Source organism: Embiotoca jacksoni, unplaced genomic scaffold (assembly GCF_022577435.1).
Source record: "Embiotoca jacksoni isolate LCO1_2020_lvr unplaced genomic scaffold, fEmbJac1.0.p SCAF_42, whole genome shotgun sequence".
NCBI lineage: Eukaryota > Metazoa > Chordata > Actinopteri > Embiotocidae > Embiotoca > Embiotoca jacksoni.
The window spans coordinates 3,054,262-3,071,587 of NW_027185395.1; the positions used below are offsets into that span (position 1 = coordinate 3,054,262).

General features: G+C 43.3%; 2 protein-coding genes across 3 annotated transcripts in view; one reads left to right on the plus strand and one right to left on the minus strand.

Moving 5' to 3' along the window:
* The window catches only part of LOC138210075 (chondroitin sulfate synthase 3-like), a 7,112-nt gene extending 6,732 nt beyond the window's left edge, over positions 1 to 380 (minus strand). The window contains exon 1 of the mRNA XM_069169008.1: positions 1 to 380. This exon is cut by the window's left edge and continues 631 nt beyond it. The gene's annotated coding sequence lies outside the window, so the exon portion shown is untranslated.
* Positions 381 to 718: 338 nt separating this feature from the next.
* The window catches only part of megf10 (multiple EGF-like-domains 10), a 52,990-nt gene continuing 36,382 nt past the window's right edge, over positions 719 to 17,326 (plus strand). Inside the window, exons 1-6 of one of the 2 annotated variants that reach the window (XM_069168974.1) lie at positions 719 to 2,412; positions 2,650 to 2,917; positions 4,227 to 4,470; positions 12,356 to 12,491; positions 14,589 to 14,690; positions 15,770 to 15,870. In XM_069168974.1, the coding sequence (XP_069025075.1) occupies positions 12,373 to 12,491; positions 14,589 to 14,690; positions 15,770 to 15,870 (322 nt within the window). In that variant the 5' untranslated portion in view covers positions 719 to 2,412; positions 2,650 to 2,917; positions 4,227 to 4,470; positions 12,356 to 12,372. The remainder of the gene's footprint in view (positions 2,413 to 2,649; positions 2,918 to 4,226; positions 4,471 to 12,355; positions 12,492 to 14,588; positions 14,691 to 15,769; positions 15,871 to 17,326) is intronic. The other variant, XM_069168975.1, reaches the window with a different exon arrangement.

Genomic DNA, 17,326 nt, shown 5'->3' on the forward strand with positions numbered 1-17,326 from the left:
ATCACCTTGAAGCACTACGGAGTCCACCTGACGTGGAGCAGCACCGGTCCCCCCTCTGACGGCGGACTGCCGGGGCCCACAGAACCAAGTCCTCCCTGCAGAGTTGACCGAGCTCTCCTGGCCCGGTCCATGTCAAACCAGGTCTCAGATCCAGATGTTTCCACCGCCCAGCTCCTGTCCGACCGAACCTTTCAGATGTCCCGGGTCCTGTTCCTGTTTGTCGGGTCCAGTCTCACGGCTCCTCGTTGCCCCGGTGCTCTAACCGGATCTAGCCGGTCCAGGTTGGTCCGGACGGTCGTCCTGGTTCCGACAGCAGTGACCGAGCGACGGTACACTTCAGCTCCCTCCGACACCTCGGTACTTACCCACCTGAAAGCAGGCTGCTCACAGGAAGGAGTACGCTGTCCGACTTCCTTTGCGTTCTTCATTTTTCACAATAAAAGCCTAATGTCCTCAAACCAACAGAAATCTATAATTCAACTTTGATTGTCTCTCAGCAGTAAATTAATTAGTATCAACATGCAGATATAAAGTATTCACAGAATCGTATGCACCCACGATAGGTCTCATGGATGAATAATACATCTCACAGCTGGACGTCAGTGCCTTATTTTGAAGGAGAATTAAACGCCAACAACGCTTTTGTTTTTTCTGTCGCTCTCAGGCCAGTTCAATCAACGGGCCGCGGACCAGCCAGGGCCCGGGACTGATGTGTATTGGATCGCAAGTGTGTGCCCTGTCACGTGCTAATGATATTTATATGAAGGAGAAAACTCAACATTTATCATGTCAGCCTCTTTCTACTGCGACTGGTCCACACACATTTTGGGCTGAACCCGGTCCAGGTCCTGATGTGGTCCTCGGTCTGTTTCAGGAGCTGCTTCCATCTACGTGTCTGGAACAAGGAACTTTGCTGTGGATGATGGTTTCCACAAGTGTTGGTCAACCTTCGTTCCACTGTTTGTCCTTCAGTGTTCGGTGTCCTGACAGAAAGCTGTCGACTTGTTCCTTTAAAGGTTCGTGACACGCAGATGTACAAGGCTGCCAAAGATCACAGACCTGCTGACGTCCTCCAGGATCCGTGGAGGAGGACACGTGAGATCTGAGCTGTTCCTGTATTTATTTTATCATCAACCCAAACCCAGCAGGACTTTTACAAAATGGTCGGTCTTCTTCTGTTGCGGTAGTGAGTTGTTTATGACACTTTAATGCCAGTATTGGTCTCTATTGCAGTGTGACGCGGCCTCGGCTCTTTGCTTATTTCCTTCGTGTTTAATTCCTCTATCAGCTTTAAGAAAATGTAGGTAATGGCATAAAGTAATTTTTATTTGATCTAATATTAATGTGCAGTTGTTTTGTTGTTGTTTTGTTTGCAGAGTTGTTGAAACGTTTGTTACCAGCAGGTGGCAGCAGATATAAAGTGGTGTGAACCTGAAGCCCCTCCTCCTTTTAAAATATTTTTTTTTCCTCAGCTGCTTTCTGGGAGTTTCATCTTTGTTTTATCTTTAAGTTCCTGCGGTCTCTCCTGAAGGAAAATCTACTGGATTTAAGTGACTTTTATTGTGATTAGTGCAAGACATTACATCATGGTAAAAAAAAAAGAAGTAAATTTAAGTGTCAGCTATTTTTGAGGGTAACTTTCAGGTTGTGAAACCGTTTGGCAGCTTTTTGAGAACTTGGGGAGGAACTGACTCTGATTACGGCCTCTCAACCCTCCAAGCAGATGATTCAAACATCATGTCACACAGGAGCTGCTCAGGCCTCATTAAAGAGGTAAAGATTGGCCGGACCTAATCACCTGGACTTGACTGTGATCAGATATCAATCAGGCTGATGATTCAGGGTCTCTCTTCCACCCCTGACCCGCTGGACCTCGGGATACCTGGTGAAAACACTTTCACCACAACTCCTCCTGTTGTGGCATGTTTTACAGTTTCTGGGAAGCAATTCAGCTCTTACTTACTTTTACCGTCAATATTAGGATGAAACTTTATCTGTACTTACAAAAGTTAACAGCAACAAACAGTAATAAGTGATTCAATAGTTAATCACCCTCAATATGTTTATTCTGACTGTTCTACTTACAACCTGTTTGGACTCTGAGGTGAAGCTGAACCAAGAATCAGAGAGCTGCTGAAGTCTCAGTCTTGTCCGTCCATCTTTCATTCACACAGAAATCATTAAAATCTTCAGAGGAAAAGCCAGCAGGCAGCTTAAGAACTCATCACTCAAATCCTTCTCCTCTCCCCAACCCTCCATCAGACACAATGAGAGCAGACATGCTGCAGGTGGCATGATGAGACCCATGAGCATCACATGTCCAGGTGTGATAAACCCGAGGTCATGTCCCTGAGTTTGGGTCGGAGTACCAGCAACCAGCTGGTCAGCGGGTCGAACACACTTTGGATTCAGGTACTTCTGCTTTCGATGAGCCATCTGCATCCGTCCGGTCCTTTCTGCGCAACATCATGGACCTTCAATCAACACTTTCATTTCCTCCTTTCAACATTACACAATTTATTTTGTGAAACAGAAATGTTCTGCTGTCGAACATGAACTTATTATTGAACATCAGATCATATCTATAAATAATCCTTCCAAGAAAGAGTTCATCACACATTCAGGTTTACACCTCTTCTCTCTTCACAGCCTCCATCTCGCCCCGGCTGCTGTTGATCTTCTGTCGCAGTCAACCAACAGCTCCAAAGGTTCTGGATCTGGTTCTGGATTGTGTTGAGTGGGCCCGCTGTAATTCTTCTTGTTGGTCAGATTCTATCAGCATTTCCATGGTCTGGTAGTTGGGCCGCGATGAATCTCCTCCCAGGTGGAGGATGTTTCACTGCTGTTGAACCTGTAAATCCCCCTTCATCTGATCCAGAGGGCCGTTTCTTCTGACTGACACCAGAAAATACTAAATGTTGGTAACAGTAGTTAGTTGTAATATAAAACTATTATCTGTGTTTACATGTAACTGAATATCACGGTGCACAACACCGTACCGTCTGGATTCATGTCATGACTTCCTGTTATATCATACAGGCACTTTAATATCAACGTGGGTGGTTGAGGTAAATGAACCCAACAGCTGCGCTCAGGGAACAGACAAATTATTTCCACACGAGGAATTAAGTTTATCTTTTTTTAAAACGAGCTCACATTGACGTGTGAATGTGGGAAAGTTCTGGAAGAATTAAACAGGACTTCATGTTTTCCTGTCCATCCAGCTGCTCACTGATTGGATAATTGAATTCACCATGACAACTGGAATCACATCCAGGTTCAGGACACCGGGAACCTTCAGAGGGCAGCGAAGACATATTTCCAGGAACGGAGACTCCATATTATACTCATTAATAGCACTCCATATTATTCGCATTAATAACACTGCATATTATTCTCATTAATAACACTCCATATTATTCGCATTAATAACACTGCATATTATTCTCATTAATAACACTGCATATTATTCTCATTAATAACACTCCATATTATTCGCATTAATAACACTGCATATTATTCTCATTAATAACACTGCATATTATTCTCATTAATAACACTCCATATTATACTCATTAATAACACTTCATATTATTCTCATTAATAACACTGCATATTATTCTCATTAATAACACTTCATTTTATTCTCATTAATAACACTGCATATTATACTCATTAATAACACTGCATATTATTCTCATTAATAACACTGCATATTATTCTCATTAATAACACTCCATATTATTGTCATTAATAACACTGCATATTATTCTCATTAATAACACTCCATATTATTCTCATTAATAACACTGCATATTATACTCATTAATAACACTGCATATTATTATCATTCATAACACTGCATATTATACTCATTAATAACACTTCATATTATTCTCATTAATAACACTGCATATTATTCTCATTAATAACACTGCATTTTATTCTCATTAATAACACTGCATATTATACTCATTAATAACACTTCATATTATTCTCATTAATAACACTGCATATTATTCTCATTAATAACACTCCATATTATACTCATTAATAACACTCCATATTATTATCATTAATAACACTCCATATAATTCTCATTAATATCACTTTATATTATTATGTTATTATCATCCTTCCTCCTCTCACGTCTCTGCTGTCTTTATGTTTTAGGACAATATTTTCTTTTTCATAAACAAGCCACAAAATCCGTTTTCATATGACAGGACCATGCAGGAGGGTGCCAGCCAGTGATTGGTGGAGAGGCTTGTGACGTCACCGGCGCAGTCGGCCAGTGTTTTGACAATTAGGAAAAGTTGTTCAGTGTGTTGATGCGACGCTGCTGGAGACTTGTCCATCCTGGGAACTGCAGCGAGACATCCTGAAGGAAGGACCCATGAGCCAGGACACTGCTGGGGACACTACTGGGGACACCGCTCAGGACACCAGCTCGGCGCGCTCATGAATCAGGTACGGTCCCCTCCTCGAGTCTCCGGTGCTCCGGGTCTGATCCCCGCTGTGTGTGTGTGTGTGTGTGTGTGTGTGTGTGTGTGGCAAATGAGTTAAACAGGTGTGTTTTCTGTGTCTCGGGACATTCAGGACATGTCTGATATATTTCAGTGAGGGACATTAAAGCACCATTTTAACTCTTTGTGGAAGAGAAGGGATGAGAACACCCTTTTATAGTTATTGATGTTATTATTGTTCTTATTATTGGTAGTATTTTTTATTATTATTGGTAGTATTGTAATCATCATCAGGACGTGAGAGGCGGGAAAGTTTCCAGTATTCTTGATTAATGTGTAGTTTTATTTTTTATCACCGTCGACTACTTTTAGTAACTATTACTGTATATGTCTTTATTTCTAATTTCTCCTGTAAAACGTTTTGAGCTGCATTGTTATTATAATTATAATTATGATTATTGTTTTTATTATAACCTACATTCCCGTTCAATTCGAGTCAGGCAGCAGAAGTTGCTGAAATGCTGCCGCTGACCACAAGCTGCTTATTTTCGGAGCGAGGATGTTGACAGCAGTTATTTCACTTCACAGTCATGCAACACAGGCTGGAAGACTTCTGGTGATCCTGTTTGCTCACAGTTAGAGATATGACTGGAACATGGACATTTCTGAAGTGGACAGTTATACATAATGTTGTCCAGTGCGTCCAGTGTGTCCAGTGTGTCCAGTGTGTATAGTGTGTCTCCAGTGTGTATAGTGTGTCCAGTGTGTCCAGTGTGTACAGTGTGTCCAGTGTTTACAGTGTGTACAGTGTTTCCAGTGTGTCCAGTGTGTATAGTGTGTATAGTGTGTCCAGTGTGTATAGTGTGTACAGTGTTTCCAGTGTGTCCAGTGTGTATAGTGTGTCCAGTGTGTCCAGTGTTTACAGTGTTTACAGTGTGTACAGTGTGTCCAGTGTGTCCAGTATGTACAGATTTTTACAGTGTGTACAGTGTGTCCAGTGTGTACAGTGTGTCCAGTGTGTATAGTGTGTCCAGTGTGTCCAGTGTGTATAGTGTGCACGGTGTGTCCAGTGTGTCCAGTGTGTACAGTGTGTATAGTGTGTATAGTGTGTCCAGTGTGTATAGTGTGTACAGTGTTTCCAGTGTGTCCAGTGTTTACAGTGTGTCCAGTGTGTCCAGTATGTACAGAGTTTACAGTGTGTACAGTGTGTCCAGTGTGTATAGTGTGTCCAGTGTGTCCAGTGTGTATAGTGTGTCCAGTGTGTATAGTGTGTCCAGTGTGTCCAGTGTGTACAGTGTTTACAGTGTGTCCAGTGTGTATAGTGTGTCCAGTGTGTACAGTGTATCCAGTGTGTACAGTGTGTATAGTGTGTACAGTGTGTACAGTGTGTATAGTGTTCATAGTGTGTCCAGTGTGTCCAGTGTGCCCAGTGTGCCCAGTAGTGATGATGTCTGTGGTGTGAAAGTGCTGGACGGAGGTTGGAGGTGTCCCTCAGGGAGGAACTGTAACTGTAAAGAAAGGAGCTCCTTTTTGAAACAGACGTGAATGAAGAGACGTTTGTCTTGTTTTGAAGTTGAGTGTCCTGAGGTAGAAACCCGTCTCCACATCAACAATGATGTTGTTTGGAAGATGGCAGCAGGACGTTCAGTTAGTGGAGGATGAACTATGGAAGCACAAACACGGATGACGAGATGGAGGAGAGAGCACCAGTTCCTCCAGCAGCCTGCCGTTGTCTCCTCCTTTATTACGTCACTGTCATCGTCTCCTGTGTGACGTCACTGCTGTCGTCTCCTGTGTGACGTCACTGCCGTTGTCTCCTCCTGTATGACGTCACTGCCGTCATCGCCTCCTGTATGACATCACTCATGCGTCCTCATGTCCTCATGTGTCCTCATGTGTCCTCTGTCTCTGACTGTGATAAGCGTTGTTCTGTTGTCATCAGATTGAAAGTGGATATTTGATATTTAATTCAACAGCTACACAATAAGACAGACACACAACAGGAACACAACAACATGACTGAAGCCGTGTGGACAGTTGAGTTGACCTGTTGTCACATGTTCAGTCTGCATGTCAATATATTATTGAAGTGGACATGAAAGACAGGGGTCTGAGTACTGTGTGGTGGACAGGTGACCACTCTGAATGCATCTTGTTCACTATACTGTCCCCTATATAGTGGACAAGTGGACAGAAGTCTCACACACACACAAATGAGTAATTAGAGACACACATCTGTGTTTGTGTGAGTCTTCAGAAGGAGTGATGGATGTTTGTCGGTTCATTAAAAGCATTTCAATCTTTGCTAGCTCATCTTCAGTGGGAGCTGCTCAGTAAACACCTTTCAGTTGTAGTTGTGTTTCCTCGACATCGTGGGTGTGATGATCAACACTCTGTGGTCAAAGTTGTGTTCTATAATCACTCTAAGCTGTACTTTGTCAGGCGAGCTCAACATCCATGAGAGACAGCTGTGGGCCGACTTCATAAGCTTCAGCTGTTGTTTTGTCAGGCAACAACCGACGAGCCTGATGGGAACATAGGAGTGCTGCTGGTTCCCACCTCTTCTTACAGAAGGCCCCGAATGAAGGGAAAATGTAAATAAAAACTGAATGCTATGATTTGTAACTCATGTAAACTCATTTAATTACACATAGACTAAAGACAACATATCAAATGTTTGAAACTCAGAACTTTTATAAAAATATCTGCTAATTTAGAATTTGATGGCAGCAACAGGTCTCTAAAAAGTTGGGACAGGTTCATGTTTACTACTGAGCTGCATCACCTCTTCTTTTTACAACACTCTGTAAACGTTTGGGAATTGATGAGACCAGTTTCTGGAGTTTTGAAAGTGAAATGTGCTCCCATTCTTGCCTGATTGTTCTGCTGAAATAAACAAGACCTTCCCTGAAAGAGACGTTGTCTGGATGGCATCATATGTTGCTCCAAAACCTGAATATATCATTCAGCATTAATGCTTCCTTCCAGATGTTCAATCTACCCATGCCATGTGCACTAATGCATCCCTGTACCATCACAGATGCTGGCTTTTTAACTGAGCACTGATAACAAGCTGGATGGTCCCTCTCCTCTTTAACCTGGAGGATGCAGCGTCCATGATTTCCAAAAAGAATCTCTGATTGTGATCCATCAGACCACAGGACAGTTTTCCACTTCACCTCAGTCCATCTTCAATGATCTCGGTCCAGAGAAGGCGGCGGTGTTTCTGGTCATGTTTCTATCTGGTTTCTTCTTTGGAGTTTTAACCTGCATTTGTGGATGCAGCAATGAACTGTGTTCACAGACGATGGTTTTCAGAAGTGTTCCTGAGCCCATGCAGTGATTTCCACTCCAGTATAGTGTGTTTTTAATGCAGTGCTGCCTTAGGGCCCAAAGATCACCACCATCCAATAATAGTTTCCATCCTTGTCCCTTGTGTTCAGAGATTTCTCCAGATTCTCTGAATCTTTTAATGATCTTATGAACCGTAGATGATGAAATCCACTAATTCTTTGTAGTTTCATGTTGAGGAACATTATTTAAATTGTTGCACTATTTTCTCACACAATCTTTCACAGAGTGGTGAACCTCTCTCCATCTTCACTGCTGACTCTGCCTCTCTGAAATAATCTTTTTATACCCAATCACGTTACTGATCTGTTGCCATGGTAGCCTAATTTGTTGTCAGATGTTCCACCAGGTGTTATTTTTTTTTTTTTATCTTTACACAACATTTCCAGTCTTTTGTTGACACTGTCACAATATTTTAGAGACATGTTGCTGCCATCAAATTCAAAATGAGATTATAAGATTTCTCAGTTTCAACATTTGATATGTTGTCTTTTGTATATTTACAATTAAATGAGTTTATGAGATTCACAAATCATCACATTCTGTTTTTATTTACATTTTACACAGCGTCACTGCTTTTTTGGAAACAGGGTTGTCGATGATAATATAGTGTTTTCACAAAGTACGTGACATATATTCATGTTGAAGTCTCACCTCTCTGACAGTGAGCGAGAGGAACAGGAAACGTGTGAAGAGAACAAACGGCCCACCTGTCCAGGAATCAAACCAGGACTCACTACTCAGAGAACATGTGCCACCATGTGGTGAGCCCTCCAGCTACGCCCAGCACAAACATTCTGACATTATTCTGAAAGTTTTGGGAGTAAATGCAGACATGCAGCGGTTGCAGATCTGTATATCATAGAGTGTACAGTTGGGCTTGGAGAAGGAAGCACCTCTAGTTTCAACAAGCTTTAGTTATATTTAGAATCATCAAATTCAGTTTGATGATGATATATCCAAAGCAACGCACACGGTCATGCAATGGAACTTATGCCTTCCTGTGTGCAGGATTTTGAATGACTATGAAGGGAAACCAACTCTCTGATTTTATTTGGTCGTTCTTTCATATTTAAATGACAACAGAAAAATTTCGCTGACAATAAAGAGCAGAAGAATCTATCTCAGTTCAGCTATTTTTATATAGTGAAATAACTGTTGGTCCGTGGCCTGAGAGCAGCCTTTGTCCAGTCCTGGAGGGACTTCAGACAGGAGGTCCTGGTTCCTGCCAGTCCTTTGTGAATGGACAGAGGCGTCAATACTGTGCTGCCGGGGAAGAGCGTATCAGAGTTGTGCAGCACAGCCTAATCTGCTCCATTAGAGCTGCTGTCTGGAGCCCATTGACATATACAGCATAGCCCTTGTTTGTGCAGCGGTGCAGTTGTCTTGGGGTGGGGGGTTTTTAGCATTGGTGGCTGCAGCTGTGCCCTCCCTGAGCTCAGTGAAACCAGAGAGGACGAGCCCTGCTGGCTCATAAAGGGTCTGCTCAGACACACGGTCAGCAGCCATTCAGCCGCTGGAGACGTCTCAGGCTTCATCAACCACCCTGCGTCTTTTAAACGGAGGCTAACCACAAGAGACCACGCCCCCTCACCATTACCAAGAGATTCATGAAGCAGCTGAAGTGATGAAGTTTCCATATAAAGCTGGAGTCACCATCTGTTTCTGTACCATGAAGGAACCAGACAGACTTACTGTGGACACACCAACACACCATAAAGATCCTCCAGAAGATTTCAGGGAGACTTTTATATGTCACACTTTTTCTTGCAGAGTGCATGACCTTTGACCCTCAAAATTGTTTAAACACATGAAATCCATGGCAGCTCTTCATTTACTTAAAGCATTGTTTTGATTTTCTTAACTTGACTGAAGTGAAACCAGCAACAGGAAATAAAATCTTCTGTAGTTATGTTCACGTCTGTAGTTATCTTCATGTCTTCACGTCTGTGGTTAGTGAAGACTGGGGACCTGACTTTGACCAGGACTTGGAGCAGGACTTAAACCAGGACTTGGACCAGGATTTTGACCAGGACTTAAACCAGGACATAAACCATGACTTTGACCAGGACTTAAACCAGGACTTAAACCAGGACTTAAACCATGACTTAAACCAGGACTTGGACCAGGACCAGGACTTGGAGCAGGACTTGGACCAGGACATAAACCAGGTCTTGGACTTGGACTTGGACCAGAACTTAAACCAGGACTTGGATCAGGACTTAGACCAGTACTTAAACCAGGACTTAGACCAGAACTTGGACCAGGGCTTGGACCAGAACTTAAACCAGGACTTAGACCAGGGCTTGGACCAGGACCTGGACCAGGACTTAAACTAGGACTTGGACCAGGACTTGGACCAGGACCTGGTAAGACTCTAACATGGCGCCCAGCAGGTAGAACATTGACCATCAGTACCAACACAGTAAAACATCTGCTATGTAGCACTGTAGTTTAAGGAGTATTTGGGAAGTAGTATCAGAAATTGTAGAAATCTTCACCAGATGACGGCGCTACTGCAGCTCAGAGACGTGTTTTGGTCGGTGTTGGTTCTGTTGGACAGTCGTGCTTCACTAATGAACATATGATGATGTCTGTTCAAACTTTGGAGACTGTTCACCTGTTACAGGTTCACCGTTAAGGTGTATACATATGCTAGGATTTGTGACATCACAGTTATTGCTTCAAGCCATTCCTGGTTCGAAGGAACACTTCCAGCCGTGTGAATTTTTAAGAAGAACAGACTTAAATGATGTTCAGACACCTCGTATCCATGACTCGAAGGTTTTCAGCTGCTGTGACTGTTATCAGATATCTGAATACTATCACAGATCTGTCCCAATAAATGAATGAGCTGGGCCGACTACAATCAGGTGGGTTTTTAAACTGTATCGCTCATGAATGTCGGCACCAGATTTCATGACTCTGAACCAAAGGTGGACCGACTGTCCGAGAAAACGTGTTTCACTGAATGGATCTTTAAAGCCACAGATCTACTCTGAGAGTTTGAGAGCAGCGAACACACTGAACAAGCAGGAGTGAAAAGTTCACTTGTCAGATGATCATTTTCACATCGTCGTTTTCACAGCTGGAGATGAATGGACCTTATTGTTGGAAGCTATTATTAATGAGATGTTGTTGTCTGGTGTTCTGCTCTCTGTCAGATGTGGGATACGAAGCCCAGATGGAGGTGGCTGTTGTACATCAGTGTTGGTGGCCAAAACAGCTCATATCAAAAACAGAAGCTTATCAACCTAATAGCTCAGAATCAGGATTCAATAACTGTTTGGATCAATGAATGAAATTTAAAGCCTCACATCTTATTTTCAGGTTGGAGCTGCAGATCGTCAGCAGTAATCTCACCGATCCTCAGAACCATTTCTGGTTTCCCCACAACAAAAAACTGTAAATCTGAATAGAATCTCAGGTTTTTTGTACAAACGATGGAAGCTGAGTCTGAATGAATGACTTAGTCATTTTAAACTGGTTCAGTAAAGACAAACACTTTTAAATGTTTATTTTAAATAAATTAAGACAAACTTTGAGAATCCTTCGATTCTTGTCAGGATCCCTGTCTTTCCTTGTGTTTTCCTTGTGTTGGTGGGCGTGTCTGGTGGTTGTCTGCAGCTTGTTAGGCTCCACCTGCTGACCATTAACTCTGGCTCCTGACACAGCTGATCCTCATCCCACTAATCACCTCAGCAGTAAATCTACTCCCGGTCTTCCACTCCACTTTGTCAGCTCGACCCGTCTGTTCCAGTGTCAGTGCCTTGACTGCCGTTCCGCTGCAAGCATGACTTTCCAGAGGATGTTCGGTCTAGTCTGCCTGCACTCGGACTCACTGCCTGCTACCAGTTCAAGCCCGCCTCAATCTGGATCCCGCACATTCACCTGAATCCTGCTGTCTCTGTTCCTCTGTAGCTACACCCACCTCGTCCCACGGACTGTCCTCACTGCAGCCGGTAACCAAAGATCTACTCCTCCTTATTCTGCTGGGCTGATTGCAGCCCCGGATCCATTGATTCCCTACAGTCCCGGATCCATTGACTCCCTACAGCCCCGGATCCATTGATTCCCTACAGCCCCGGATCCATTGACTCTCTGGCCACAAACTGCTCTGCAGACTCTGAACTCCTTCCATTCTCCACCATACGTCTACAGCTCAATAAACCTGTTGATTCCACTTCATCTGTGTGTGCATTTGGGTCCTTTTCCTGTAAAATCCCTAACATTTCTGGTGATCTGCACTCTTGTTACTGTGTTGGTAGTTGCTTTTGATGCAGGATGCACTATGACCTGTTGGGTTCTTATTGTTGTTATTGACTGAGGACTTCATAGCCGAGACGTTCGACCTGATTGTGACCTGCCAATCATTGACACTCTGCACACAAACACGCATATCTTTTAATTATCATTGAGAAGTTATTAAACTAAACAACCTTCAATTTGAATTTCTCTGAGTGCGTTTTCTGATGTTTTGTTGAGCTGAATGGAAGCTGACCGTTAACTGTGTTTCCTCCTCGTCCGTCTGTCTGAAGATGCAGCTCTGACTGAGATGGCTGTGTCACTGCACCACTACAGGACAGTCCTGTTGGCTCTGGCCTTCTGTTACCTGCCTTGCATCACTTCCTCCCTCAACCTGGAGGATCCTAATGTCTGCAGCCACTGGGAGAGGTGAGTCACACAGCTGCCATCATGTCTGTACAGGTCTTTAAATGCGAGGAGAGAACCAATGTGAAGATCGAGGTTCAGTATCATAGCAGCTGTCAGGCCGGCCATGAATAAAAAGTCTTTTATTTATTTGAATGCAGCCAAATGGATGGAGGAGGATGGAGGTGGATATAAGTTGATGTCAGAGGATGGAAGAGGATGGAGGTGGATGTAAGAGTTATGTAGGAGTTATGCAGGAGGATGGAGGAGGGTGGAGGAGGATGGAAGGGGATGGAGGAGGATGGAGGAGGATGGAGATAGATGAAGGTGGATATAAGATGATGTTGGAGGATGGAAGAGGATGGAGGTAGATGGAGGAGGATGGAGGAGTTATATAGGAGGATGTAAAAACAAGGTCATGTGACGTCCTCCATCAGTTCTGCTTTGGCCAATGAAATGCTGACCAAGTGGATTATTTCTAGTCGAACACCAAAGCGACGCTTCTACTGTTAATCTGACAATTTTCTTGGACAACCGATGTCATAGTTTTAAAGTTTCCCATGCAGGTGTGCAGTGCTGAGGCGTCTGGTAACCTTTTAAACACGTTCACCTGTGAGTCCACGTCCTTCGCTCCCTTACTTTACACACATCGGTGCTGCTCAGGCTGTTTCCTGTCCGAATCCCTGCTGAGGCAGGAAGCTGGAGTCAGGATGAAGTTAAGATAGCTCAGCTCGGGGACAGCTAGCCCGACTCTGCGAGAGGCTCACCACCGAACACACCCCATCAAACTGGTTTCAGATGAGACAAAGTGTTGAAAGTGAGTGAAACTACACCCCAATAATATCCTGAATATGAATAATCTCGTCAGGACGGTGGTGTCGGAGGGTGCGGAGCTAAAAGGGAGCTTGTAAATCCATTACGTGAGCTGTAGAAGAAGAAAGGTGGAGGCCCATTTCCCAGATGGATTCCCTTTCACTGACTAATCTGAGGAGACAGCTGCAGTTGCACTGCGACTCCTTCGGTGCTCTGATTGTCCTGAAGACAGACGGTGGGGGGCTCCAACTAAAGTTTTTAGTGCCTTCCAGGAACAACAGAACATTTTAATACATGAAATAAAAATTATAAAAATAAAAAAATAAAATAAATAGAGTGTAAAGTATAAACACTTTCTTTTATGGGAGTGTAAATAATTGATATCTTTCTGTAAAAAGTGTCCATGAAATAAAGATCCTTCTCTTACACGGATACGAATCAAACATTTTTACATATTCAGCTAAATAAAAGTCAAAGAGCTGGAAATAATTCCCTTTAATGTTCCCTTAATTAGAACCAAACTACCGTCTGTAGTTATTTACAGGAAATAAAGACATTTATCAGAATTTACAATCCCGTAAAATAAAGAGTTAAGATTTTAGAAATATTAATATTATATTGTGTAACGATACTGTAGCCCTGATCATTATTATGGAGGTGAATGTGAATGGAGGTGGAGACAGTTGATTGATCCTCAGGAACCGTATTGCCCTGAGTTTAGCCTGTAAGGTGACACTGAATGTCTTCTCAGGCTATTTTTACATTTTCTTTTATTTGTCGAGACTAAATGATTCATAATGATGAGGTGCAGCATTAGTTTCAATGTTTTAGGTTTTAATGTTTAATTTAATACTTTTTTTGTTTTAATGGTAATGAATGAAAGTACTGACCTGAGTTCAGCTGACAGAGAACATGAATACGCACCTACGTAGATAAACACTACAAATACAAGAATAATGAATACAGACTTTAATTCATCATTACTTACAGTCAGTGAGCAGAGCCTAAAGTGACACGAGGGAGTCATGAGGCAGCGTTTGGCCCCGCCCACCCAAACTCAAACTCTTTGATTCACTGTGAGACTCATTCAGCACTGACACAAATACAGGACCACACACGGACACATACACACACTACACACACGCACACATACAGTACAAAGAGAGAGACAGAAACACACACACACACACACACACACACACACACACACACACACACACACACACACACACACACACACACACACACACACACACACAACCTGACTGTGCTGCTCATGTCTGATGTCTCTGTGCTCTCTCCTTTCAGTTACTCGGTGACGGTTCAGGAGTCCTATGCTCATCCTTTTGATCAGATTTATTACACCAGCTGCGCCGACATCCTCAACTGGTTCAAGTGCACCAGACACAGGTGAGCGCCACACACACAGGTGAGCGCCACACACAGGTGGGCGCCACACATACAGGTGAGCGCCACACACAGGTGAGCGCCACACACACAGGTGAGCGCAACACACAGGTGAGCGCCACACACACAGGTGAGCGCCACACACAGGTGAGCACCATCCACCATCCTGGAGGCCTCCAGCTCAGAGAGGCGAGAGGGTTTTGATGTGACACAGACAGATGAGTCTGTAACTGCAGGAAACAATGAGAGCAGAAATAAAAACTTCTTATCAACTTAAAGCAGTGATTCTTATCACAACGGTTTGATTTTTCATGAGTTTCATAAACTGTAGTTTATAAAACCCTGTTTCCAAAAAAGTAATTACGCTGTGTAAAATGTAAATAAAAACAAAATACAATTATTTGTTGTTATTATTTATCTCATGAACTCATTTAATTGCATGTTGAAATTGAGAAATTTTATGGTTTTATGAAAAATATCTGCTCATTTTGAATTTGATGGCAGCAACACGTCTCAAAAAAGTTGTGACAGGGTCAACAAAAAACTGGAAAAGTTGTGTAATAATAAAAAATCACCTGGTGGAACATCTGACAACTAATTAGGTTACCATGGCAACAGATCAGTAACATGATTGGCCCAATGGCCCCTCGGGTCCTGGGCTGGAACCCGTTAGCATGCTCTGTAATCTGTATCTGCTCTCCAGTTTATGGTTGCAAAGGGTTAGAAGCTATCCCAGCATGCACTGGGTCAGGTGGGTTACACTGTGGGCAGGTTGTCATGTCATCACAGGTAGACGGACATCTATTCTCACACGTTCATCCTCTGCCTGCACTACAAAATACCCAGGATGCATTTGGGCTAACATTTGTAAATGATGTGCATCTGTAGTTCAGTCCATGACTGCGAGCTCAGGTAGAACAGCACAGACTCATCAGTACTGAGTCTGCAGTAGGAACATATCTATACCTGATACAAAGTGCAGAAAACACAGGGTTCTCATCAGGACACATTTCACATAATGAAATGGGCAAACAACAGGCAACACATGTACGCAGAATCGCTCACTTCCTGTCTGTGTGCAGGGTGAGCTACCGGACGGCCTATCGGAGAGGAGAGAAGACCATGTACCGCAGGAAGTCCCAGTGCTGCCTGGGCTTCCACGAGGACGGAGACATCTGTGCTCGTAAGTGTCTGCACATACATATATATATATATACAGTATATATACATATGTATACATATATATACACACACACAGTTCTCTCCTCTCTCACTATCTGAATGAAAACACAACTCGTCCCAACAGGATTCAGTTTAAAGGTCAGGTATAAATGATCAAACACCAGATTTAATATTAATGATCAAATAACAGATTTAAGGTAAACTGCAGATATAAATGATAAAATACTTGTACAGCGTTTTATCACCTTGACAGTCTCAAAGCACTTTTCACCCTGTTTCCCATTCACACACACTTTCACACACTAATGAGGCTACATTCACACACCGATGGTACGCCACCGGGAGCAACTTGGGTTTCAGTGTCTTGCCCAAGGACACTTAGGCATGTGGACAGGAGGAGGAGCCGGGGATCGAACCACCAAACTTCCGATTAGTGGGCAACCCGCTCTCCCATCTGAGCCAATGTAAAATGATTCATAGAATATATATAAAATGATTGTTTTTGTTCATATCTACAGTCTGTTCCATGTGATGCAGAGCAGATTAAAACATGAGTGAAGTCCTAGAAACGTCAACACAGTACAAACCACTTCCTGTCGATGAGCGTGACCGTTACATGAAGCGTGTGTGCTGCGTCGCCACACGTCAAACATGTTAAAGCGCGGTGAAAGCAAATGAGAGTGTGTCTCTGCATGTCTTTATTACCTCACATCCCCCTCTGTCGTTACCCAGCAGACAGTGACAGGTGTGAAGCCACACTGGTCATTGGCAAAAACAACAAGTGTTGGTGGGAGCGACAGTAAAAGAAGTGTGTGTGAACACAGGCTGCTGTTTGTCACGGTGGAAGGAGGTGGTGATAAAGATGTCACAATATGTGTGTGCTCTGGTGGAGACGAAGACCACAGTTTAAGCGCCCCGGGAGTTCAGAGGGGGATTTATTATGGTGTGAAAAGGCTGTATTGTATAAGAAGTATCACATGCTGCTCTGAGAATCACTGAGCTCCTCTGCAGCAAGCAGGATGTTCAGACACTCCGGGCGACGCAGCGTTTCCAGATCGGACTGAGATCAAAAAGGAAATCAAATTGCATTAAGGTTAAATTTAGTTCTGCTTGTTTGTGTGGAGTCAGTTTGCCTGAGAAGTTTTAGTGTGATTCTGTTCCGGATGTCTGCTGAAGACGAGGCAGCTTCTTCCTCATCAGTATGTCGCTGTTACTGCTCATTAGAGTTTAGAAAAAAAAAAAAAAAAAAAGAATATTTCCCCGTTAGGAATGGATCAGTGACCAGGTGTCATGTGATGCTCTCTGACCGTCCAACATGCTCAGGCTGACCCTCAATCAAGATCCAGATGCAGCATCAAAGTTTAAAAACAACTGGAGGACAGAACCGACAGAAAAACAACAGAAACCGGGAGCCGGTTCCACAGGAGAACCAGAAACGGGAGCCGGTTCCACAGGAG